The sequence below is a fragment of the Aulonocara stuartgranti genome, assembly GCF_965226115.1.
Source record: "Aulonocara stuartgranti genome assembly, chromosome: 3".
In the NCBI taxonomy this organism is placed as follows: domain Eukaryota; kingdom Metazoa; phylum Chordata; class Actinopteri; order Cichliformes; family Cichlidae; genus Aulonocara; species Aulonocara stuartgranti.
Window position 1 is genome coordinate 12,383,054 of NC_138941.1, and position 26,400 is coordinate 12,409,453.

General features: G+C 43.9%; 2 protein-coding genes across 4 annotated transcripts in view; one reads left to right on the forward strand and one right to left on the reverse strand.

Moving 5' to 3' along the window:
• The window catches only part of LOC309702165 (NACHT, LRR and PYD domains-containing protein 3-like), a 217,121-nt gene that overhangs the window by 106,702 nt on the left and 84,019 nt on the right, over positions 1 to 26,400 (forward strand). Inside the window, exon 9 of one of the 2 annotated variants that reach the window (XM_082526621.1) lies at positions 2,284 to 2,457. The exons of the other annotated variant lie outside the window; for it this stretch is intronic. Within the exon in view, the coding sequence (XP_082382747.1) occupies positions 2,284 to 2,457 (174 nt within the window). The remainder of the gene's footprint in view (positions 1 to 2,283; positions 2,458 to 26,400) is intronic. 2 annotated transcript variants of the gene reach the window in all.
• The window catches only part of LOC309702376 (uncharacterized protein), a 43,638-nt gene continuing 35,199 nt past the window's right edge, over positions 17,962 to 26,400 (reverse strand). For both annotated transcript variants that reach the window (XR_014275462.1, XM_082527087.1), the window contains exons 2-3: positions 18,605 to 18,790; positions 17,962 to 18,471 (exon numbers count right to left, since the gene is read on the reverse strand). Coding sequence is in view for 1 of the 2 variants with exons in the window: in XM_082527087.1 (XP_082383213.1) it covers positions 18,442 to 18,471; positions 18,605 to 18,790 (216 nt within the window). In the remaining variant the exon portion in view is untranslated. The remainder of the gene's footprint in view (positions 18,472 to 18,604; positions 18,791 to 26,400) is intronic.

Consider the following 26,400-nt stretch of genomic DNA (forward strand, 5'->3'; position numbering starts at 1 on the left):
TATTGATAACAGCTATGTCTGCTCATCGATCATTGCTTCCCCCAGCTCTGGAGTCGCTGCCCTGCCCAGCAGGTCCACAGGTCTGCATTGTCTTTATTTCAAGTGCCGCTGCAGTCAGCTGTTGATTTTGCAGATCGACCGTCATCAACTCGGTTGGCCCCGCTTAACGTTCGCTCCATAACAAACAAATCATTTATTCTAAGCGATCTCTTTATTAAAGAGTCTCTAGATTTCATGTGTCTGACTGAGACGTGGCAGCAAAATAAGAATTATGTCCAATGTTCCCTCTAATGTTTCATGTGTCTGAGCGAAAACACAAACTCCCTGAGCGGTCCCTTGGATCACTGGATCACGTTGTCATTAACGTGGCTTCACTCTACATCAACCAAAACACCGGTGTCGGCACATGAGGACGCTGTCATAGCCCGTCAGCGACGTTGATTAGCTGCGTATATACGAATGTGAATCATTGGCTGGACCATGGGATAAGGCGGCATCGTTCTAAATACTGGAGCAGCCAGTCACTGACTAACACTGCAAAGCAGAATTGTTAACGTATTTATTTTAATTTCAATTCAGATTAGTATTTAGTATTTAGTATTTATTTATTTATTGTCATTGTCAAGAACAATGAAATTGCGTTTGGGGCTTCCATACAACCCCAAAAAAAAGAAGAAAATAATAAATACCCCTTAAAACCCAAGTGTACATATTTAACCCAGTGTGACTCCAATGCAATAAGACAATCCTTAGCAACAACATGAGAACATGACAAGTAATGTTCGTAGAAAATCAGACAAAGACCTGAGAAACATGACAAAGTACAACAATGCAACCCATTCAATATTATTGTACTGTGAGATATGATATCAGATATGATAGTTATCTATTTAAGAAGGAGGGGGGGCAGGAGGGGGAAGAGAATAAAGATATGATGCACCAATGCAGACCAGTTCATTGCTATTAAGAAGTTGGATATGGTTATTGTCCGTGAGAGGGGGGCAGAGAGTTCAGGAGCCTCACAGCCTGTTAGATATCTTTTTGTGCGCAATGCAGATACTCTGTGTGCAGAGAGCGTGTCAGCGGATTGCGCCCGTGCGCAGCTTAGAGGGAACATTGATTATGTCCACTTGAATGAAATCTGCCCGGCTGGCTGCTCCGTCATCTGAACTCCGCGTCTTTTAGGACGTGGTGGAGGACTCGCTGTTGTTTACCAGGACAGATTCACATGCAGTCTGATGACCTCGGACTCCTTTTCTGCATTTGAGTCACAGATGATGGTCAGTTCTCTAAAAACCAGTTATTGTATTTTATTCTACCTGATGGGGTCTTTCTAACTGAATTTAATGACCTTCTGACATCCATCATTTCATTGGAGAAGGTTGGGAGATTTGAGCCGTCATATTGATGAAGCATCCTGTAACACTGCTGCTGAGCTCATCACTGTCACTGAGTCTTTTAACTTTAGGCAGCATGTTTCTGGCCCCACACATACAAAGGGTCACACACTGGATCTTGTTTTCTCCCTGGGTTTAAATATACATGATGTATGTGTGGAGGATGTCCATGTGAGTGACCATAGCTGCATATTTTTTAACTTGTTATTTTACTTGGATCCTTCATCTCCTAAACTGATGATCCAAAGGCGGATTATAAACCAAGATGCTGCTGGAAGGTTCTCTGCCATGTTTGACCCTCGCATGGCTCGTAGTGACCTCGACTCACGTATTTTATCCTTTAATGATCAATGCAAGTTGTTGGAAAGCCCACCGATAACATGTTTACATGGCTAAAATGTTATGGCTCATTCATTGGTAGTATTTTCGCCATAGAAATTGTTATGTCCTATATTGTTGAACCCACCATGTCTATGCTGATGCTCTTTGAACGCACCACATACGTACTCGAGGCCATGCAGTGGCTGCTAGTCTGTGTTCTCAGTATTTTTATGTGTCAGTTCCAGTTTTAGAGCTCTAAAGTGCAGCTATCGTGTTAGGAATATGCACCTGCAACCAGTCATGGTAGATGCTCCTCCTGGAGCCTGTTTTCACTGGGAGGATCTTTGTGTCAAAGGGAGTTCTTCTTCCCACCATCACCAAGTGCTGCTCACAGTGGAGGCGGTTACCTTACACTGTTAAACAGCTTCAGATGACTGTTGTTGTCTGTTGGGTATTGTCACTTATAAATAAAGTTACATTGAATGGATGTATGGATGGATAGATGTTATTGTGACAAAGAGAAAACGATTGTTGACAGATTGATTGTTGTTTTGTGTGTCTGCAGTCTGTCAGGCTGTCTGATCACAGAGGAAGGCTGTACTTCTCTGGCCTCAGCTCTGACCTCCAACCCCTCCCATCTGAGACAGCTGGACCTGAGCTACAATCATCCAGATTACTCAGGAATGAAGCTGCTGTCGGCTGGACTGAAGGATCCAGGCTGGAGACTGGACACTCTCAGGTATGGAGAGAATGTCTGATAGAGGAGGAAGAGCTGGAAACATTTCCTGTGTCCTTCACTCACTTCCTGTTTGTTTCCTGCAGATGACACATGAACAATCACACATGCAGGAATATTTTCAGGGACAGACACACTAGTCTAGCTGGATAGTTCATGGATATTTATGTAGGGGTCTCCAAGGAGTCTGGTTGCAGGAACATTTAGGTCACAGGTGTACCTGAGATAGATACCAGTGTACCTAATAAAGTGTCAGCCATGTGTATGTTTCCCATGCTGTATGTCCACAGTGACAGAAGGATGAAACAAGGCTGTGAATCATTTCAGTCTGTGTTTGTGACAAAGAGGCAGACAGGAGCAGCTAACATTTGGAAATGGAAGCTTAAATAATGACAAACTCTACATTCACAGCTGAATTAACAATAAATTTGTTCTCAAGTGCACATTTAGCAGCTAATGCTATTACTGTTTTCCCTTGCTTTCTACAACTTGAGCAGCTATTGCTAAGTAGGCCACTTTGCTCTGCTAAGGATTTATGTGACCATGATGGAAACTCTGATAAGCTAATGCTGCTAAGCTAATACTGTTTATGGGCCCTGTTAGAATCAATATTTCATTCTCATTCTGTTGTTTGAGAACAATATTAACATTTCACATCATTATAACACAAGAGAAAAGGGTATTAGCGTTAGCTACTAATGCTTATTCACCTCAAATTAGCTTTAGCTGCTAATGGTAGCCTACTTAGCAATAACTGCTCACTAATATAATGCTAATTCACATCAAATTAGCATTAGCTGCTCAAGTTGTTATAAGGAAAGAGAAAACGGTATTAGCATTAGCTGCTAATAATTGTTCACCCCTAATTAGAGTTAGCCCCTAATGGCAGCCTACTTAGCATTAACTCCTGACGTCGTTGTAATGCAGGGGAAAAGAGTTACCATTATCGGATAATGCTAATTCACATCAAATTAACATTAGTTAACAATGGTAGACTTCGTATCATTAGCTGCTGTCATTCTTACAAAGCAAACAGTATGAGCATTAGCTGTTAATGCTTTCTCATCTAACATTAGAATTGGCCACTAATGGCGTATTGTTAAAAAGTAAGAAAAAACATTGTTAGCATAAGCGGATAATGCTAATTCACCTCAAATTAGTATTAGCTAATAACGGCAACCTACTTAGCATTAGCTGGTCACATTGTTATAATGCAAGAAAATATGGTATTAGCATTAGCTGCCAATTCCTAAATACCTAAAATTAGCATTACCTGTAATGGAAGTCTACTTAGCATTAACTCCTCACTAATGTAATGCTAATTCACATCAAATTAGCTTTAGCTTTAGTATTAGCTGCTAGCACCAGCCTACCCAGCACTAGCTGCTCACATTGTTAAAAGGAAAGAGAAAACGATATTAGCATTAGCTGGTAATAATTATTCACCCCTAATTAGAATTAGCTGCTAATGGCAGCATACTTAGCATTAACTCCTCACATCGTTATAATGCAAATGAGGCTAAATTACATTAAATTAGACTGCTGTTATTAGCTAATGCTATTTAGCAGTAGCTGCTCACATTGTTATAAAGCAAAGGAAAACGATATGAGCATTAGGTTCTAATGCGTATTTGCCTTTAATTAGACGTAGGTGCTAATGGCGACCTACTCAGCATTAGCAGCTCAGATGTTGTATTGCTAGGGAAAAGAGTGTTAGCATTAGCCGTTCACATTGTTATAAAGTTAAGGGAAATAGTGTTAGCATTAGCTACTCACATTGTTAAAAAGTAAGTGTTAGCATTAGTGCATAATGCTAATTCACATCCAATTAGCATTAGTTAATAACGGCAGCCTATTTAGCATTAGCAGATAATGTTGAATTTGGCCCACTGGAAAAGTTAAGAACTCAAGATTTAGGAGTGTTTCTCGATAGCTCTTTCTCATTTGAGAAACAAATAAATGTTGTTATTAAAACCAGCTGTAAGCTTTATATTGTTGATTGTCATTTCCCATATGGAAAAGATATATAAATCTTATAAAGTTTGTATCTGTCTTGTGTGAAACTTGTATGAAAAGCATACAAGAGTGAAAACAGATATAAGATCCCTTGAAAAATTATATAATGAAACTTGTATGTTTTCGATACTTACTAAAACAATATATGAAAGTAATGAGAAAGTGGCCACTTTCGTGAGTATGACTTTCATCATATAAGTTTTTAGTCTTTTCCATATGGGATATGCTTAAAAATATTTACTCATACATGCTTAGTTTTATAATCGATTGGATGATGATAGAGGATTGATCCTTAGTAGTCTGTAAAGACTCTGTGTGCCTTCCAGAGTGCTCTGGCATGCACACACCACTTGGGGCCATGAGAGAGGTCGTACCCTCTCTTACTGATTTATGGTGTAGGACAGGGGTCTCAAACTCAATTTAGCTGGGGGCTGCTGCAGGCAGAGTCTGGGTGAGGCTGGGCCGCATTAGGTTTTCCACAAGAAAGACATGGTTAAAAAATTCCAATCTTCTCAAATCTCTTTATTTTTATTTTTTAACACAAAATATGAAAAATGAATAAACAAATTAAGAATTAATAAGAAAAAAAATCAATCTGTAATACATAAATAAAATAATAATAAGATATTTTTAGTCAGTGAACTTGTGTGTTTTTTTCAGTCTTCTATATCTGCTGTGTTTAGATTGAAATGTCTGTATTAACAGTTCTATAACCTTCTTCTGAACATGAATGGAACACTGTAGAAAATGAACTGTTCTTCTGAACATGGCTTCTCTTGCCTACTCCTTGCTGCTAGAGACCTGGCAGCGTTTCCTCTCGCATAGCCGAGCCAGATTTGGCCTGAGGGAGGAAGCAGTTGCGACCCTCAGTATGTCTTGAAGATGATCATCCGTAAGTCTGGACCTGTACTTGGACTTATTGAAGTTCAAAGTGGAGAAGAGCTTTTGGCACAAGTATGTGCTACCAAAAAGGCACATGGTCCGCTTGAACATTCGGGAAAGCCGAGGGAAACTAGGGCTCAATCCTCTCAAAAATTGTCCAAGCTTGTCTGCTTTTCCACTCACCTCCCTGAACTTTGCTTTGAGTTCAGAGTTGCACTGCAGCTCAATGAGCTCCATTTGAAGCACAGAAGGGGCATCTTGCACATCAAAGGAGAAGGGGTCCGCAAAAATGTGAAAGGTGGCTCTGTGTGTCTTGAAGTCAGCAAATCTGTGATCAAATTCCTCCTGTAGCCTCAAAATGACATCAACATACTCGTCAGCACTGAATGGTGTGCCTGCATCCACGAGTGCCTTGCATGCTGGGAAATGGCAAAGGTTTGTCTGAGAGAGCTGAGCTTTCCAGAGCGCCAGTTTTGTGGAGAATGCTCTCACGTTGTCATAGGCAGCACTGACAAGTTGCCCCTGGCCTTGTAACGTCTTGTTCAGTACATTAAGCTCATGTGTCATATCAACAAGAAAAGCTGAGTCCATGAGCCATTTGGGATCAGTTAGCACAGGAACACTAACTCCATCCTTCTCCATGAAGGCTTCACTTCTGCTCTCAACTCAAAAAGTCTCTTTAATACATTTCCCCTGCTGAGCCAACGTACCTCAGTGAAGTCGAGCACATCCCCATATTCTGACTCCATTTCCTCTAAAAAAGCACAGAACCTTCGGTGCTTTAAGCCCCTGGATCTGATTTGGTTGATGCATTTCACAACAATAGACATCACATTGTCAAACTTCAGGCATTTGCTGCAAAGGACCTGCTGATGGATGATGCAGTGCAGAGCAATGGCCTCCTCCACGCCTTCCTCTTCCAGTTTGTTTTGTGCCACCAGTCCATGTTTCCTCCCTGTCATTGATGGCGCTCCATCTGTTGTTATTCCAACAAACCTCTTCCATGGCAAACCAACATTCTCAATGGCATCACACAGCTTGTAAATATCTGCTGAGCGGTGGTCTGGCCATGCATTGGAATTACTGTGAGCAGCTCCTCCATCACTTCAAAACTGTCATCAACACCACGGACATACATTGGGAGCTGGGCAGTGTCGGTGATGTCTGTGGTCTCATCAAGAGCGACTGAGTATACACTGAAACATTTGGCTTTCTCACACAGTTGGTCATAAATGTCACTTGACAGGTCAGAAATGCGATCTGCTGCGGTGTTGGCAGAAAGGCTGATGTTGCTAAACTGACCTTTCTTTCCCGGACAGACTATATTTGCAGCCTGCAATATGCACTTTTAGACAAATGCACCTTCTGTGAATGGCTTCCCTGCTTTAGCAATCATCTCACTAACCACGTGGCTCCGACTGCTGCATTATTCTCTTTGGTTGCTTTCTTGGAGAAATCTTGCTGCCTCAGTAGATCTGTTTTAAGACTGGCAACCCGGTTCGCTCTCTCGTCTCCCTGGTATTTTGCATCCAGCTCAGCATGTCTAGTTGTGTAATGACGTTTCAAATTGTATTCCTTGTGCAGCGCAACTTTCTCTGTGCAAATAAGACAGGTCGGGGTGCCCCTGTGCTCAACAAAGAAATATTGCATTTCCCACTTTTCCTGAAATTGTCGGTGCTCATCACCAACCTTTCTCTTCACCGCAGGCTTTGAAAAAGACATGTTTGGGGCTATGTGACATTTATAATTCTACTTGGTGTCACTGTCGCATTGAAGTTTCAATCAAGCGTTTAGCCGACGGACGGGGAACGTCTCAACGCGTAGAGAAGGTCATTTCTGCTTCTTTTTCTTGCAACCGTAGCACGGCGATCGGCAGATAAAAAGCCGGTAGCAGTCTCCTTTGTTTTTACGCTCGATGTTCATGTCTTTCATGACGACACGAACACCGTGGCGTTTGCAGATGGTAGAAAGTGCAGGGATAGCGAGCGCAAAAAAGGCGACTGCTCACGGCGCCGGGCTGTTGTTACAGGAGAAAGAAGCAGAAACGACACCGTGACATATAACAAATAACATCAGCTGTTTCTGATGTTAGTTGTTTTGACTGCTTTTACATTATATTGAAATATATGTAATGTTCATGTTTGCTGCAATGCAAACGCAGTGATGCAAATAAAAACATGGAGCCACAAATTACGGTGCGACCCTATAATTAGTCCGGGTTACCGGGGACTGTTGTTGCCGATGAACAGGTGTCGCTATGTGACTGCAGACTAAATTGGGCTGCATTGAGTTCATGACTTTTCTTTTATCCCGCCGCCTACGCATCACTGTGAGAGTTAATATGAGATCTCTCTCTGTGGAAAAATAACTTTAAATCCCACTGACGTGTGTATAAATCTATATACGTATAATGTCCCGCTGGGCAGCAACTTAAAAAAACAACTTTTTTTTTTTTTTTTTTTTTTTCAGTATGAATTTTATGAATTATGAATTTCCTAAATGACATCAGAAACAGCAGTATGCAACATTACGTGATGGCAGAGCTTCAGTTCATCCTTTGTCATTTTTTTAAATTTTTTTTTATTAATAAATAGGACAGGGGGAATTAATGAGAGAAAGAGGGGGAGAGAAAGAAAGAAAACCAAAGGGGAGAAGAGACGGTGAGAAGGGGGGGGAAGAGAGAGAGAAAAAAAAAAAAAGAACTCCTGGGTCACCTGTATGGAGAAAAAAAAAAAAAAACAAACAAAAAAAACAAACAGAGGAGACAGCAAACAACAAAGAGCAACATAATAATAGAGAAAACAAAGCACCATCACAATAAACTAGCTAGTCATAGATATCAATATTTACTAAATAATAAACGATATTGTGCAGCACGCAAGATAGACAGCGCACAGTGTGCTTTGAGGCAGCAGCCAAGAAAGCTTTAGTCCGCGTCTGTGAATACCCATGTGTGCATACCTGTGTGGATCAGCATGCTTGCATTCCAAAGGTTTCTCCATGTAATGATCTGCTAGGGAGTGTGGGGGGGCCACATCCCCGTCCTCCAGGGTGTGAAGCGGGTATGGAGGAGATCAAAACTCCAGACATCCAGAGGCCCCCAGAACACAAGAGACCATGGAAGACCAACAGAGGGGCAGCCGCGCCACTGTTCCAGTAAGAGCTGAGGAGAGTCCCAGATGAGGGCTCGCCCAGCAGCCGCGGAGCAGAAGTCAGGGGGAGTTGCAGTGACGCGCCCGTGAGCTCCGCCGGCCCCCAGCTGTGCCTGAGTGACACACCAACCAGGACCCAAGCCCCCGAGGCCCGGCCCGGGCCCCAGCCCAGAGACGGAGCGCCCCCAGAACCTCACGCCCATCCCGGACCCACCCAGGGGCAGCCAGGTTGCCAGGTCAGTAACCCACGTCCGTCAGCACAGACCCTCCCCTAGCCCCGCTGCACGCAGCCGCGAGGAAACAGTCACCTGAGAGCCAACAGAGCCCCCAACCGGACGTGACCGCTACCCCGGGTAACAACTTTTTTTGAAGTGTTGTGAACGCAGCGCGCTGGGGCGAATGTCGGCGTTTGCCCAATAGAAAGGAGGAAGCCAGCCAGGCACAGGAAAGAAAGAAACACTCCAGGGCAACGCTGCTGGAACTTTGACTCATTGAGAAATGTTTCCCTGCTTGCATCAAGCCCGGCTGGTGTCCCCTGAGATCCATATCCCACCCTGATTGGTGGGTTAATTCAGCTCCGCCCACAACACTGTAAAGTGTCATACATTATCAAACTAACATTACAATTTCATATTAAGGTGGGGCCAAAAACTATCGTCCTGCGGGCCGCAATTGGCCCACCGGCCGCGAGTTTGAGACCCCTGGTGTAGGAGGACACCTGCTCTGTGTCTGGTTAAGTATAAGAGCCCTTTGTTAGGGGGACTGCTGGACTCTTAGCACCAGCTTTGGGGTCACAGGGTCACATCTGGAACACACACACAACACACACACACACACACACACACACACACACAGAGACAGACACACACACACACACACAGACACACAGACACACACACAGACACACAGACACACAGACACACACAGACACACACACACGCACACACACACACACACAGACACAGACACACACACAGACACACAGACACACACACACACACGCACACACACACACACACACACACACACACACACAGACACACACACACACACACACACACTATGCACAGACTGGTACTCTTTGTTCATACCTGTGTAAGACGTCATAATGAACTTGTGCATATTCATGTAAGCTCAATAAAGAGCAGTGTTACGAGGGAGCAGACGAGAGCGACTGAGGTCAAGTGAAGGAACGGCGCTGTCACAGTTCTCTCCCTCATCAATTGTCTGGTTCCAGCGGTGGGTCTGTGCTAGACGACCCATCACCAGCTTTTTCCACTGGTTACCAGTACGTGGTAGAATCCACTTCCAGATCTGGTTGTCTTTAAATCTGTGAATGGATTGGCTCCATCTTATCTCTCTTTAACAAAAGAATCCAAGTGGAGCCCTCAGGTCTGCAGATAAGCAGCTTCTGACCAGAACTAGACGTAAAAACAGAGGTGAGCTTTATCGATGGCTGCAGCCAAACTCTGGAACAGTCGCCCTTCACATCAGGTCGTCACCAACACTGGACATTTTTAAAAGCCGGTTGGAAACACATTTGTACTCTGTAGCTTTCAATCCTGACCAGTCTTTATAGTCATTACTGTGTATGTTTCCTATTTTCTCTCTACTCTGTGCAGCACTTTGGCTCAAGCTGTTTTTAAATGTGCTGATAAATAAATGTAGATTTCTTTGAATAAAACAGTGGAGCCGAGCTTTGAGCTCAGTGTGTAACAGTGTGTGTGTGAGAGCCATGTAATGTCCATGTGTGCATGCTGACTGTGCTGCTCTGACCCCCCTCCTCCTTTCAGGGTGGAGCCTGCTGGAGTCCGATGGTTGAGACCAGGTCTGAGGAAGTGTAAGTGTGTTTTTAATGGGATTCATGAAAACAAAGCAGCACACATTCAACCATCTTCATCATGTCAGGAGTCATCATCAAAGTGTCAATCAATGAACAGATGATGGATCAATAACTGCAGCTGGATTGTGTTTGTTCTCTCCATCAGATTCCTGTCAACTCACAATCGACACAAACACAGTGAACACAAAGCTCCAACTGTCTGACAACAACAGGAAGGTGACACATGTGGAGGAGGTTCAGTCATATCCTGATCATCCAGACAGATTTGATGGTTGGCCTCAGCTGCTGTGTAGAAATGGTCTGACTGGTCGCTGTTACTGGGAGGTCGAGTGGAGAGGAGGCGTTTATATATCAGTGAGTTACAGAAGCATCAGAAGGAAAGGAAGCAGTGATGACTGTTTGTTTGGATGGAATGATCAGTCCTGGAGTCTGTACTGCACTGATGATGGTCCTCTTTATGTCTGGCACAATAACAGCTACACATCCATCTCCTCCTCCTCCTCCTCCTCCTCTGTCTCTAACAGAGCAGCAGTGTATGTGGACTGTCCTGCTGGCACTCTGTCCTTCTACAGAGTCTCCTCTGACACTCTGATCCACCTCCACACCTTCAACACCACATTCACTCAAACTCTTTATCCTGGGTTTAAGTTCTGGTATGGTGCCTCAGTGTCCCTGTGCTGAGTGGAGTGTAAAGAGTGTCTCCTGTTACAGAAACACTCTGACTGTTGAACAGATAGTTCAGTCTGTACATGTCTGTCTCTTTCACTCACAAACACATTTTCAGATTCATGGATTCAATCAGTTGATGTTTGAAACTCTTCTAAATGATTCCTTGTAAACTTCTTCCTCTTCAGTCACAAACAAACAGGAAGTGATGTCACATGTGTTCCTGTCCACACAGCAGAATGAGTCTATTGCTGACAGTGATGTACAAACAGAGTGAGCATTTCTGAGGCCCAAAATAAACTGAGTAGTTCACTGAATGAACAATGGACTGTGAGCTCAGTTCCTTCATCATTAGTATGGATTATATATGTATATGTATTATATTAGTATCATATATATCAGGTGCTGCTGCTTTCAGTCATTGTGCAAATGTGCTGTTTGTAAGCTTGTAAAGCTGCAGTCAGCTGAGACTGAAGAAGTCACCTGATCAGTGAGCAAACGTTTCTGAAAACGTCCAGATGAACAGAATCAACCTTTTGGGATCAGCCAGCAATGCAGCATCATTGTTGTTCAGCTTCAGAGGTTTGCAGGAATGAACTGATGACCAGAAACAGCTGCAAAGTCCAAGAAAATACCAGCTGGAGTTCAGCTGCATTTGAAGAAGTCAAAGAAAAGTAAGGATGGCAAAGGGCGACGTTTTCTTCCAAAGAGCTGCAAACATGGTCGACGCCTCATTAGAAGAATCATCTGGACATTTGTGAGGAACTCTAACCAAGAAAGCAACGTCACACAGATCCAACAGACAGTTTCCATGACTGCAAGTGTTGAGTGGAAAAATGCTACATTGCATTATTGCATCCTCTCACCACAGGAGGCGCTGTTGGCACCACTGATTGCTGATCAGCTGTTCTCTGATGATCTGATTGATACTGTGAATAACGGGACTCACTGAACTCTGTGACACAGTGAAGATTACAGAGTTTAACTTCACCCTTTAAGACTGACCACAGAACCAAGTCCGCCAGAGCTTTTGTTATATTTTTACATGCTGTGGAGCCATTTGTGGGAGCATTTCAAGTTGCTATACATCAATACAACTGTTATAGCCCTAATTTTAATAATATGTATGCATTAAGTCCATAGTAACTACATAAACTGCAAAAAAAACCTCTGCTCATCCATCTCTGTGTGTATCAGGATACATTTGGTTCATAATACACAGAAAAATCAGAGTTATTACCTGTAATAAATGTGAAAGATTCCTGCAGTGATAACCAGGCAGGACTGAAACACATCCAAGCTGTCACCACGGTAACAGCACCGCCCATCCACAGGTGAGGGGAGGAGCAAAAAGAGGGACTTTGACCATTTTATACTAAAAACACTCAACTAATGTTTCTAATATGAAACAAATAAGCCCACATTAATGTGAGCGTTTATTAAATAATAATAATGATGATTTCCTCCTGATCTCATTTCCACAGCAGAGAAAACTGTGGTGTATATTGAGGTGGAGGGTGTGGTCTGTGGCTCAGGTGTAGAGTGAGGGTGGGGTGCACCACAGCAGCATGCTGGGACTGCTGAGGGTGGAGGAGGGAGTGATGATGACATCAGAGCTGCAGCACAGAGACCAGTGAACACACAGTCTGTTCATCTTTGCATAGATACAATATACAGCACAATATTGAATGACAGACACGCTGTGGGAGCTTCCACAGATACACTGACGTCAGCATCCAGAGTCCTCCTGCTGCTCCCCCCTCAGAGCCCCGTGATCAGCACCAACACATTCAGTTAGATGACAGAGTCCAGCTGCAGCTAGAATCAGCTCCCCTCTGTGAACAACAGCACAGCGTCAGTGTTTCACACTCAGTGAAAGGAGGAAACAGCAGAAGAACACCATGTGTGCTACGTTTCCCAGGACACACTACAAACTGCACAAATACAGAGCAGCACGTGGAAGGACCTGGAGCTGCATTTACAGAGCTGCAGACAGCGTGATGTCCTGTATGGACAGGTGGAAGGAACCAAGTCCTCAGCTGGAACACTCGTGTTTGTCCACAGACAGGAAACACAGCAGGAAACTTCCTCACAGAAGTGCAGCTCATGGATAACACACTTCCTGTCAGTCAGAATGAGGCTGCAGCCAAACACAGAAAGGTGTTTTTGTCCAGATGAGCCCAGAGAAGAAACACGAGTGTTCACAGACATCAGAAGCTCAGAGAGGTGAAACATGAGGTTGGAGTCCTCGTCAGCATCCAGAAGAGCTGCTGTGAAACCCTGAGTACTCATGACAGACTCTGATGGCACAAACACATCATGATTCAAACAGAAAGACAAACATGGAGCTCCTGATCCTCCTGCATGAGAACAAGCTGACATGAGCGCTGTGTCTGAGAGTGTCTCCCTGTCACAGTGACAATAACACAGCTGCTGCTCACAGTCATTAAACTGACCTGAGGTCAGCTGTGCTCCTTACATATGAACCATGTGACCTCACATCAGTGCTGTGGATGACTGTAGTCATAGAAGAGTAGAGCTGTAGCAGGTGGTGTGAGGAGGAGGTGGTGTATTCTAGTTAACGCAGTACTGAAACACTCCAGCAGAGGGCGCTGTTAAGTCCTTATTGTAACACAGTTACTGTGTGCAGTTAGACTTCATACATAATCTGCACTTATTTCCATCAGACATGCTGTCAGGAAATGATTGGTTTCTATTGATTCTACTTCCTGTTGACTCGTTTGATGACAGTGAAACAATCACAGCTGATTGTGTGATGATGTAAACTGTCACTGTTACATTCAGTGTGTGTGACATAATGTTAGTGCAGGCTGATAACAGCCTGGTTCTGTTAGAAACACATGAACGTGTCCATAGATCAGTGTGTGTTTAACATGAGAGCTTCAGCCCTGCTGATGTGTTAAATAAAGACATGCAGGAAAACTGATGAGACTCTGAAATAACTCTTTATATTTATAATGTAACTCTGCATCAAAAGAACAACAAAGGATCCCAGACAGGTTTCTGTGAACAAAGACCATTCTGATGTTTCTGTGTTTCTAACACTTTGACATTATTAGTAAACAGACTGCAGTGAGCAGCATTTATAAAGAGCTTCTATATAAAGATATGACAGCTGTTTGACAAGTTTATCACTCTGTGTTTGGACCTGATCAGTCCAGCTGTTTACTTGAAACATGTTCATTTACCTGTTCTGTTATATTCATGTTCTTGTCTCTGTTGAAAACACATTTTAATGTCCCTCAGATTTTTCTCCCAGATGAATAAATATAAAAATGACACAAACTGACTGCAGCTACTTTTTGTCCTTTCTGTCAAAAACCTTCATGTGACTCATGAGAGACACGTTTCAGCTGTTTGTGACAGATCAGAGGCCAACAAGTCATTTATAACACTTTCCATCATTGTTTAAAGTTCTCAGTGTTTCTGTGTTGCTGCGTATAGGATCTCCCAGCATCATCACTGTGCTGTCCAATCATTGTGTGCGAGGTTACCCTTATAGTGCGATGTGTGTTTGCACAAAGAGAAGCATGTGTGTCAAATATAAATAAGCACAGAACAGAAACAGCTGCTCGTTTCTTCTGTTTAGAGTCAAGTTAGTGTTTTGTGTCTTTGTTTGAGGCCTGATGTCGAGCAGAGGTGTGTGTAACTGCACTGCTCTGTTATATGTGTGAAGTGTGTGCTTCTCTTCAGCATCATCTTTGTCACTGCTGATTCCTTTGTGTCATCATGTGTTGAGAAGAGAGAACAGTTATAACGGAGGAGCAAAAGGAAGCCCTGAAATCTGCATCAACAAGGAAGTGTTGGCTCACCAGTGATCCCAGCAGAGCCACTGGTTTGGCTCCAGTTGTTCAGAGAGATCATCAAGCAGATCCTGTCAGAGGTTTGTCATCAACAGGAGGAACTGTTCACATCATAGGATGAAGATGCTGTCAGCTGGATGAAGAAGGTTATTTAATGCAAACGTTCACACTGAAGTCAAATTGTTGTCGTGTTGAACAGATTCATGTACTGATCGTCTCCAGAATGTTAGAAGAGCTTCAATGAATCATTAGAAACAACTTACAGCTGCACAGCTGTGTCAAACACATCTGTGTGTCATTGTGGGATTGTTGTGTTTCTACATGTGACACACGTCTAAAACATGCACACAATCTGAACACAAACAGGGACTCATGTGTTCCCACAGCCAGATGCTGAGAGCCATTTCCTTGTAGTCCTGTGTCTACATACATGAACCATTAGATGTTATTGGAATGATTGTCAGCTCTGATAGTTTCATGTGTGTTTAGCTGGACGCTGTTTGATCCTCGACATGTTTAAAGGTGTCCAGTCCTGAGACACTGGGGCTGGAAACAGCTGTGATGTCATTGGACTGTCACACAGACAGAAGTGCATGAAGTGAGCAGCCGAGGAGCCGCTGATGTTTTGGATTCAACAGCATTTGAAAGGTCGACACAGACACATTTGCACACAGAAAGCTGAATCTGTCATATGCCACAGTGAACTCACTGTTCAGTGTTTTTCAGGAAGCTTCTTAACTGCCTCTGCTGCCAAACAAGCAGCTGATGTCCTTGAGAAGAAGCTGAAGAAGTCTTCAACAACAAATACAGGAAGTGGACTTTCAAATACTAGATTCACTTTAGACTCACAGAGAAATGACTCAACCAGCTGTGTTTGACTCTATGAAAGGTCAGTGTGTGTCTGCACACAGACTGTTGTGTTGGACTGTTATTCAGTTGTCTGCTGAATGTTTTCAAATGTCTGCATCTCAGCTGTGATGAGGCTGGGGGTCATGGGAGGCCACCGTAGCAGCCTCTTCAACATCATGACATCATCATAAATGCTGCTGGACTGTCTGATGGGCTGACGGTGAAAAAGCCGTCGGGAAGGAAACAGAAGACGTTTCAGAGGCTGCAGCAGATTTCTTTGATTCGGGGCCTTTTTCAGCTTTATTGGACAGAGCAGTGAAGATAAGTGACAGCAAAGCAGAGAGAAAGGGGGCGTGGCCCGGGTCAAAGCCAGGCCAGCTGCTCTCCACCTCGTGGTCACCTGCTCATCCTAGTGAGCTCCACCAGCAGCCCTTTCACACACTTTACACTGTCAAACACTGTGTGTGGACCTCAGCTAACAACAGGCTACATTTAAGTCTGGACTACATGCTTTTATATTGTTTTTATTCCATCAGCAGCTCAACATCATGAGCAGCTTTGACATAAAGACATCAAACTCAAGCTGACTTTAAACTACTTTTAATACAGGGGCTCAAAAACAACAACATCTTTATTATATATCAGGACACAAAGTCATTTCATCTCAAAGGGAAACAGCTTTATTTGGAATAACCAGCACTATCAACTGGTTTGGGATCTCCACCAGTTTCATGTCTTTGCAGCTTCTCCAACAAAGTTCCTGTAAAATCAGCATGTTTGTCTTTATTGGTTTGATAGTGATTGATTATTCAGTCCCAATCTGCTGTCATCTAAAGAACAAAATGATGTTTCTATGAGTCACAAAGCTCCAGATGTTGTCGGCTTCACAAAGAAAACAAAGAACTTAAACACAAAGTGTTTGGAGCCAAAATGTTCCCAAGCTGCTCTTTTTGAAATGGCAGAGGTACAGTGGTGTCTAACAGCACACTGTGGAAGGCAAACATGTTATTGTTGGATGAAACTTCATGAATCCTTTGTAGATTTGAGCTGTTGGAGCCTTTCTTTTCTCTTCAGGTGTACAGATGCTGAGGAGGCAGGTGAAGCAGGTGGAGCTGTTGTGATGCTGCAGAGGGTGTGTCTTAGTAACTCTGTGAGGCAGAACTGGATCCAACATTGTGGATGTGTTGATGTTGGAGCCATTAAGAGTCTCTGGCCACACTGTAGGATTTCCCTTTGATCCACTGTGGGGGCATTTTGGAGTCTGTCAGTGAAACTCTTCATGTTTGTGTTTGACTCCAGTTTATAGAAACAGAGAAATGTGTCATGCTTTTGTTCGGCCTCCACAAATACACACATTTGTTCATTGGTTGGACTTTTTGGAAGGAGACACATTGAAAACCATGTTAATAAGATCTTGTTGTTTCCTGTGGATCCGACACAGAGAGTGGACTTCAGACAGAAAGCGTGGAAGAGATTTTAGAGGCCGTGTGTGGCAACAGGAAGTTTCTGTGTGTTTGCTGATCTTACATGTGGAAAACAACACGTGATGTTTGTGAAGTTCTACAATGATCATTGTTCTCACAGCATTTTGAGTGGGAACAGTTCAAACTGGGAGTAGTGGGAGTTATTTACTGATTGAAACAAGCTGAATGTTTCTGTGACGATGAAGATCAGCAGCTCAGCTGATCAATGAACTGACATCTATCAGTCGTTTCATGAGATGAAGTCATCAGCAGACATTTGTTCTGACTGTGTGATGAATGTCAGAACGTCAGGGCTCTGCTTTAGTCACTGCTTGATGATCATTGGCTCATTGTTGAATCCAGGGCCCAGTCTGACCTCTGACCTTTGCTGCAGGTCTTCTGTGTTATCTCCACTTTCATGTCTGATCTTCTGCTGTATCGTCCAAAATAAACATCTGGATCATTTCCAACACTTCAGCAGATCTTTAGTTTGGGCAGTGCAGCACAGAATAACACATATTGTACTATACTGCCCACTTCCTGATCTTATTGGATCTGTGTGTGAGGTTGGTGAAGGAAACACATGTTTACTGAGTGAGTCGCTGCCATTAGGAACTAGTTTTTATATCACAGCCTGGAAATCACACAGGACCATTTCTGCAAGTGAAAAGTCGTCATTGGAGGAAAATGATTGTGTAGTTTGTGCGACTGAAGAATTGTCCCAACTACATGTGCTGCTGACCCTTGACCTTTCCTTTAGGTGCACAGAGGAGTCTGTGGGAACATCCAGAACTGAGGCATATTGTGTACAAACGTGTTCAGACCAGATGTCAAATGATGTCAGATGTCATCCGTGAATGGATGCAACTGTGGATCGTTCCAATAAAATGAGGCAGTTTTGTAAGTACAAGCCCACTACAACCCATCATCAACATTTTAAATTACATTATACATCTTCACTGATATAAAGCACCACTATTTTAACCTGATTCACTTTTTCCACCCTAACAGTTCATTCCTCAAATCAAACAAGATATTTGACCCTAAAAAAATGCATCAACAAATAATTTTGTAATAAAATATTTATTCTTCAACTTTTACAAGTGAAATCAAACAAGTGTGTTTAAGAGTGAAACCAGAGTGGAAGCTGCTCATATAGAGTCCAACCCAGGCTAAAGTAAGCTGAGTAGAGCAGCACCATCAAAGTGTCGGCTCTCTGAACACGGTGCAAGATCGCCATCTGCAGGACAAAACTAGTTTTTCTCGCCCTCCTCGTCAACATCAAGATGATGTCATCGTACAGCAACTGATTCCCTGTCCGTCTGGAACAAAGCATTTACATTAAAAAGACATTTACAGAAAATACAAACACCAACAACACATCTCATCATCACATGATATTTTATTATTTATTATATTATATATTTTTATTGTACCATCAACATCAACAAATACCAGCATATTTTCTTTGAGATTGAGTAGAGTGGACCTTTCCCTTGGTTCACTTCCTGCTCGCAGCATCAGCTGACCTCTGACTTCCTGGTTAAGGTCTCTCAGCGTTGACTGGAATATCAAATCGGACTCACACCATGTTCTTGTAATGTGGTCATGTCTGTCCGCTGTTTGAAGAGCATCTCTGGCCTAAACACAATAGGAAGAACAACAACACGGCAAAAAAAACAACACATTTCCATATTAGATGAAGGGCACCGTAACTGGAAATGGTAACATTCATCTGATGCTGCTTTGGATTTATCTTCTGTTTTAGACCAACTTTGATCACTTCGAGCCATCTTAAGTCCGTTTGTTCTAACTTCTCACTAACGTCTCGTATGATTTCAGATCCCTGCTGTTCCCCAGCTGCCCTGTAGGTTTGTGCTTTGACCTCCAGAGGGCGACAAATCAGCACAGACAGAGAGCTCCATTCAAACTTTGCTGCCATCAGGAATAATTCTTCAAATATAATCATCAGTGTTTGAGCAGTTATGATATCAGGGACAATCTAGACATGTGTGACAATACTGAACATGTCACATGACACACCTCAAACATCATGTGATCCACTCTCAGTCTGCACTTTCATTCATGACTTCAACAGGTTGAAATGAGCTTTGAAGAAACATCAGTGGAATAAATCTTTCATGGATTCATGTGAGCAGCAGATGAACTTTACAAAGAATCAGTGGATTTATCTTCTGTTTTAGATCAACTTTGATCACTTCGACCCATCTTAAGTCCGTTTGTTCTTCTCACTCACTAACGTCTCGTATGATTTCAGATCCCTGCTGTTCCCCAGCTGCCCTGTAGGTGGCCTCAGTGTGTCTCACACCATTTACAGATGATTACAGGTCGTTTACAGTTCAAACAGTTCCAACATAAGAAATATGTAGAAAATATCCTGCTATAACAGTTTGGGTCAAAGTGCAGATGTTCCAGATGTTCTGAGTCTGTCTGTGTTTCATGTTAACATGTAGATGTTGGACCAAAGTGAAGCTTTTTGATGTGACAGCAGGAATGTGAAGTGTAACTCTGAGCTGTAGGAAATGAAACTAAACGGACTTTTTCTCCTTTATTTATAGGAAAGTGTAGGAGAGCAACAGATGAACAAGCGTTACTGTAACAGGAAACATCAGAGGACCTTTATGTTCATCATCATCACTGTTTCCTTGTTCTGTCACAAACACACAACACTTCCTGCTCTCTCTCTGATGGATCTGATTGGCTGTTTCATTCACAGGAGGTCAGGGCGTCACACAAACAGCTTTAACTGCACAACGACACACTTTAAATCATCTGCAGACAAACCTGTGTGTTTGATTTATGAAGAAATAATAAAGACGTGTGTACAGCTGTCCATGAAGCAGCTTCTCACACAAACTCTGACACTTCAGCCACTTTAATTCCTGCAAAGCTGCGTAATAAAGAGCTGTGACTGCTATGAGCTGCTGATGATGACTGCATGAAGCTCTCAGCTGAAGCTTCTTTCATTTATTTTAATGTTAATGTCGCCTTTTTAAGTCTGTGTGAGGATTTTAATGACACACATTAAAGGAGCTTCTTTGATTAGAACCAAATTCATGTTGATTTTCAGCCTGAAATGATAAAAACTTTAATAATTCTGTTTATAATCATCAACCTGGAGACTAATGAAAAGTATAATAGTGAAAAAAAGCCTTTATTATTTGAGTAATGCCTGAATCTGCTCAGAGACAACACAGAGGTGTTGATGACAGTTTGACATTAACTGAATTAAAAACAAAGTGCTCTTATTGTGAAAATCTGCCTCCTACTTCTTTAAATCATTTTTATGTATTTTTTAACCTCACAGTGAAACATTGAGGCATTAATCTGACACAGTTTGATCAGCAGCTGTGTTTTCACTGACGTTTCACTTTGATTTGTTCAGACTGAGCAGAGAGGATCGGTTCTCTGTGTGCGCACTGCTGAGAAACACAAGCTCATTTCTGCTGTTTCATGAAAAGTGTTATGGAGGAACAAGAAGTTCAGCCTCTAAACTCTCAGCGTGAGGACTGAGTGAAGAGTTTCAGAGCAGAGAGTTTTGGCTCACAGCTTTTAGCGTCTACACAAAGAGACGATTACGCACTTGATCTGAGAACATCTCCACCTCCTACAAACAAACTCTCCTACGAGCAGCTGTCACAACCACAACAGGCAGAAGACTGGATTTCTTCAGGTCAGATTTCATGCAGTTTGCATAAATTGTGTGTCACAGACTTTGTAGTTCACATTTGTGTGACTCGTTTAAATCTTCTCCTCCTGAAAGTGAAACTCTTACAAACACATCAGGCCACAACCTGCTGCAGGTTAATGATTGATCTGAAGGCAGCTGACCTTTGAGCAGGAACTTGTGAGTCTTTTATTGTGTTTAGCACTGCCAAGTGCTGGCCTCTGCTTCCACCATCACATTTACACTGGTAGGTTCAGCACTGCTGCCTGCTTCAGACTGAATCCAGCAGCACAAAGACACAAGTTAATAAAATCAGCATCTATTCCTTTATCACTGCTTTGTTACAGAGGAGAACAACGCTCCAGTAACGCGTAATCCGATTATTTTTTTGAAGTAACGAGTAAAGTAAGGGATTACTATTGCAAAAACAGTAATTAGATTACCGTTACTTTCCCGTAGGAACGCTGCGTTACTGCGTTACTAAAACCGTGATTTTTTTGTGAGAATGTCTCACGACAGTGACGTAAGCGAGTGCGACGTTAGTGACAACAGCTGTGTGCAGATCAACAATGGATCACATATCGAGTGCAGAGAGAGTATGAGCGTGCAGCGTTTAAAGCGTGGAAGTACTGACCTTACTTTGAGTTTGATTCCATAAAAGTGACAAAAACATTAGTGTCCGCTGTGCGTGGGAAGAAAACTTCTTTTTACAGCGAAAAAACCCCTAAACTTCCAACAAGCACCGAGTAGCTACGACGTAATGGGAAACTCACAGAGAAACTCGCGGATTCTTCCACTGACCGCGGCACACCTGCACCAGGGTAGACCTCCGCCTGCCCCACTCCTGCTTTACAGGTGAAAATAGAGCAACAGGACCGCTGAGTCTTTGACTTTATTTATTTTCTGCTGTGTTTTACTTGCATCTATTTGAAAGACTGAGTGTAAACACAAAAAATATTTTATTTTATGAGCTGGAATGTGCAGAAAATAGGTTTAAATGTTAAACTAATTTCTTCCGTCTGCACAAAGCATTTTGTAGGTTACAGCATGAAACGACTGTAATCTCCACATTTACACTCACAATTTCTGTTTTATTCTCAAACTGATCAATAACAGCTTTCCTGTGTAACAAACACACAAAATAAAACAACTGTACCACCAATCAAACACAAGGAAAATAAATGATATTGTGAGTTCAGCAGTGGGTCTGTGACCGGTGTGTAAGAGGACGATAGATGAGTGGGTGTTTGTAGAAACAACCTTTGTGATTTAAATGTGAGACAGCAAAGCGTCAGACAGAAGCCTGAGCTGAATATTTCCTGTGATATGAAGTCACCGTGTTTGGGTCGGTCAGTCGACTACTACTCAGTGAGTGTCCCACACACACACAGACCCACACAGACACACACGGATCCACACAGACTCACACAGACCCACACCGATCCACACGAACTCACACAGACCCACACAGATCCACACAGACCCACACAGACTCACACAGATCCACACGGACCCACACGGACCCACACAGATCCACACAGATCCACACAGACCCACACAGATCCACACAGACACACAGATCCACACACACACACAGACCCACACAGACTCACACAGACTCACACAGACCCACACAGACCCACACAGACTCACACAGATCCACACACACACACAGACCCACACAGACCCACACAGACACACACAGACACACACACACAGATCCACACAGACACACACAGACACACACACACACACAGACCCACACAGACACACACAGACACACACACACAGATCCACACAGACCCACACAGACTCACACAGACCCACACAGACCCACACAGACTCACACAGATCCACACACACACACAGACCCACACAGACCCACACAGACACACACAGACACACACACACACACAGACCCACACAGACCCACACAGATCTTAATGATGGCCTCAGGCTTTGAGCTCCCACTAACAGCAGGTCATAGCAGCATCCCATTAATAGTGATGAAAAATGCAGCTACAGCTGCTTTTCCACTACTGGAAGTTAATGAGGTCAAAGCTGGAGCTTCACCCTGTTCAGACTGAACCATGTGAGCCGGCCTCGCTCCACAGAGGACGCCTCCAGGACAAGCGTGGGCTCCATCGAGGCCCACAGCTGCTGTCACATCGTGGACGTGTTCTTCAGCTTGTTTTTCAAACAATCTCAGCAAACGTGCCAAAATCATGTTCAGTGAGACTCTGTGGCACACAATCCAAAAACAAAGAAGGCTAAAGGACATGCTCTGTGTGACCCACAGTCGTGGCTCAAATGTGGGACTGTGGCCTGGTGTGACCTGAACACTGTGGGAACCTGAGGGGCAAATCTGAGGATTTCATTTGGCTTTTTCATTAGAGATAAGATGGATTATGTGAATGAAAAGGCAACACACACACACACACGTAGGGTAGCTGTAGCCCAACTGGCTCATCTGCTAATCAGAGGGTTGCTGGTTCGATACCTGGGATCCAAAGTGCAAACTTTTGGGGAACGAGTCTACTTTGTGTGCATCTGAGGTTGAAGCGGAGCTGGTTTCAATAAACTGCTAGTTTCCCTTTCATACTCCTGAAGGACGTTCCTCACAAAGAGCGAGGCAGCAAGTCTGTGCAGGTCCTCAGTCATGCAGGTCAGCGTCGTCTGAAGAGCTTCTCAGAGTTTCATCTCTCACCCAGTTCCAAGCCCAGTTTGTGTCCCAGATACATGCCGCTGATGGCCAGGAAGTGACATCACTGGATCAGTTATGAGAGCGAACCCTTCAAGACTCAAACCTGCCTGGCAACGAGGGAAACGGCTACACAGGAAGTCCAGTGACGGGGTGCAGATGTTCCATCACCGGGATGTCATCGCTTGTTGTGTTTGCGTCACGGGACTTCCAGGTTGTGTTGCTGTAACAGTCCCACCCACACTGAGGTGGTGCTCAACTGTAACTGAGAGACAGAGTCAAGTAGAGTCGAGTAGAGTCGAGTAGAGTCAAGTTGAGCTGAGGCAGTTATGTTCTACTGGAAAAGAGGCGACTGTGGCTCAGGACGTCAGTCGGTAGTTCGATCCCCGGCTGCTCCAGTCTGCGTGCCAAAGTCACCTTGGGCGGGATACTGGCCCCTGTTGCTGCCAGTGCTTTTATTAGATGCTCTGGAACTGGTTTAGTGCTTAGGGAGGGTAGAAGAGTGCTGTATAAGAACCAGTGCATTTACCATTTACCATTACTCTGGTTGCCAGTTTGCTACGGTCACCGGCGGTTTGTACAGAGGACACAGACCTGTATGTGAACAGATAGGGAGAGTGTTCAACTCCAGAGGAAAAGTTGGTTTAAGGTGCTGCATGTTCCACATGTGCACTGCACATCTGCAGCTAGTAGCTGAGGAGTGGTGTCCACGCACGCGACGTCCATACCCCCTCTGTCCTCCACAGGGGCTGACATCCAGCTCTTTGGGCCCTCACAACCCCAACATCGCTCTCACACACAGCACCTGCTCCGGTCAGCTGATTAGACAGCTCATTTTGTGTGTGTGTGTGTGTGTGTGTGTGTGTGTGTGTGTGTGTGTGTGTGTGTGTGTGTGTGTGTGTGTGTGTGTGTGCGAGGTGAATTAAGGTTATTATAAAGGACATTCAGATATCATCTCTCATCTGGGAGAGCAGCCAGCAGCTGCAGGAGGTGAGCATCCAACGACATGATGAACCCAAAGACTCCAGCTCAGCCAAACTACAGTTACAGATTACAGTTACACTCCTAACTGTTCCTGCAGTATTTAAGAAAGACGTCAGTGATTCAGACCAAAACTGCTCTGCTAACTTCACATTTACTAAACATTAATGTTCCCAACACAGATTTACATGAGAATGACAGGACATCATAGCCCCCCCTGCCCCCCCTGATATTACATCACTTCAATCCCAAACAGAAGGAAAGGAAAGATCAAATCTGTCTTGAACCTCTGCTTCAAAGTTACAGGAACACTGGAGTCACTCTCACTGTCAGAGACCTCAGTGTGTTGGAAGCTGCTAGAAGAAGCAGATGGGGGAGAGGAAGAGGAGGGCCACGGTGCTGATCTGAGGAAGTCTTCTGATCAAACCACAGCAGACCAACAAGCCCGACGTCGTTCTGATCCAACATGAAGGCTTCCATCTGTCTATTCTGTCACATCGCACACGTCTCAAGTCATCCTGTTCAACCCATCACAACATAATAGTAACAATAAAACAAAGGCAGTGGAGCGTTCACCACGAGCTTCTACAAAAGTGCACGTTCATTTTAATAAAACTGTTTTTACAGCAGTGTGCGAACATTAATATGTTGTAACCAAACGTTTTTACACCAGCTGCACTGAACCTGTGGAGACTGGAAGTTATTTGCTGCTGGTTTGTTCAGACCTGTTACTGCACACCTTGCATAGTTTGCATAGTTTCCTTCACTGCATGCAAAGAGACGAGGCGGGTGGAAACCTGCGACCCTGATCACATCACCAGTCCATCACAGTCAAACACTCACGGCTGTAATCTATTTCAAATCAAAGTGTTTGCACGGTGAGAAGAAGCTGGCGTCGCTGGGGGAGCGTGCGCCCGGCTGCACTTAAACACAATCTTCATTGGTGCTGTGAAACATCCACGTCTCACTTCATCTGCAAAGAAACCTGATGCATCGCTTTGGAAATATTTGAAATCCCTCATTTGTCACTATGCACGACGAGTCGACCGGCTGACCAACCTCAGGTTATGCAGCGAGTGCTGAGAAGCAGCTAAATGGCTGCAGTGACTTTATTCCCTGAGTGGGTGTGTGTGAAAGCCAAAGGGGGGCTGTGTAAGAAACAAGGGGAGTCTCTGTTGTGCTCACAAAGAGGAAACCAAGATCTGGATTTTATGGCCGAAAGAAGAAAACATCTTTTCAAAGTTTCCCAGGCCCACTGTGGAGACGCCCACAGCTCCCAGTGACACTGACCCACACTGACACCACCTCCATTCCTCACTGTGATAGGCCGGGAGGAGAAGATCCACACACACATTCACATCAGGACAAAGTCCCACATTCCCCTGTGCCACACACACACACACACACACACACACACACACACACACACACACACACACACACACACACACACACACACACACACACACACACACACGTCCTGCATGCTAAGAAGTGAGTGAAGGATGCAGAGGTGCTGAGACACTGAGGATGTGGGAGCACAGACACCGTTCAGCCTGTGTTTGTGTATCAGAATGAATCAGGCAGAAAAACATTCAAAGCAAACTGGTTGTCCTAAAGTGAATCAGGCTGCAGTCAAACTTCAGCTGATCTCTCATCAAAGCTCCCAGATCGATTCGTGCTCCAGTTTCACCATTTCAGCAACACTGTGGGAGAACGGGGTCAGCTTTCAGCAGGGGCCACGATTATGCACAGAAGGAAGACGGGACACGGCCGGTCCTTCAACCATCGTATGGATGTAAGAGCCTAACACAGGTAACACAGGTCACAGCAGCAGAGCTGGTAGCAGCTTTGTGCGCTTGTAGAAAACTCAGCGGTACT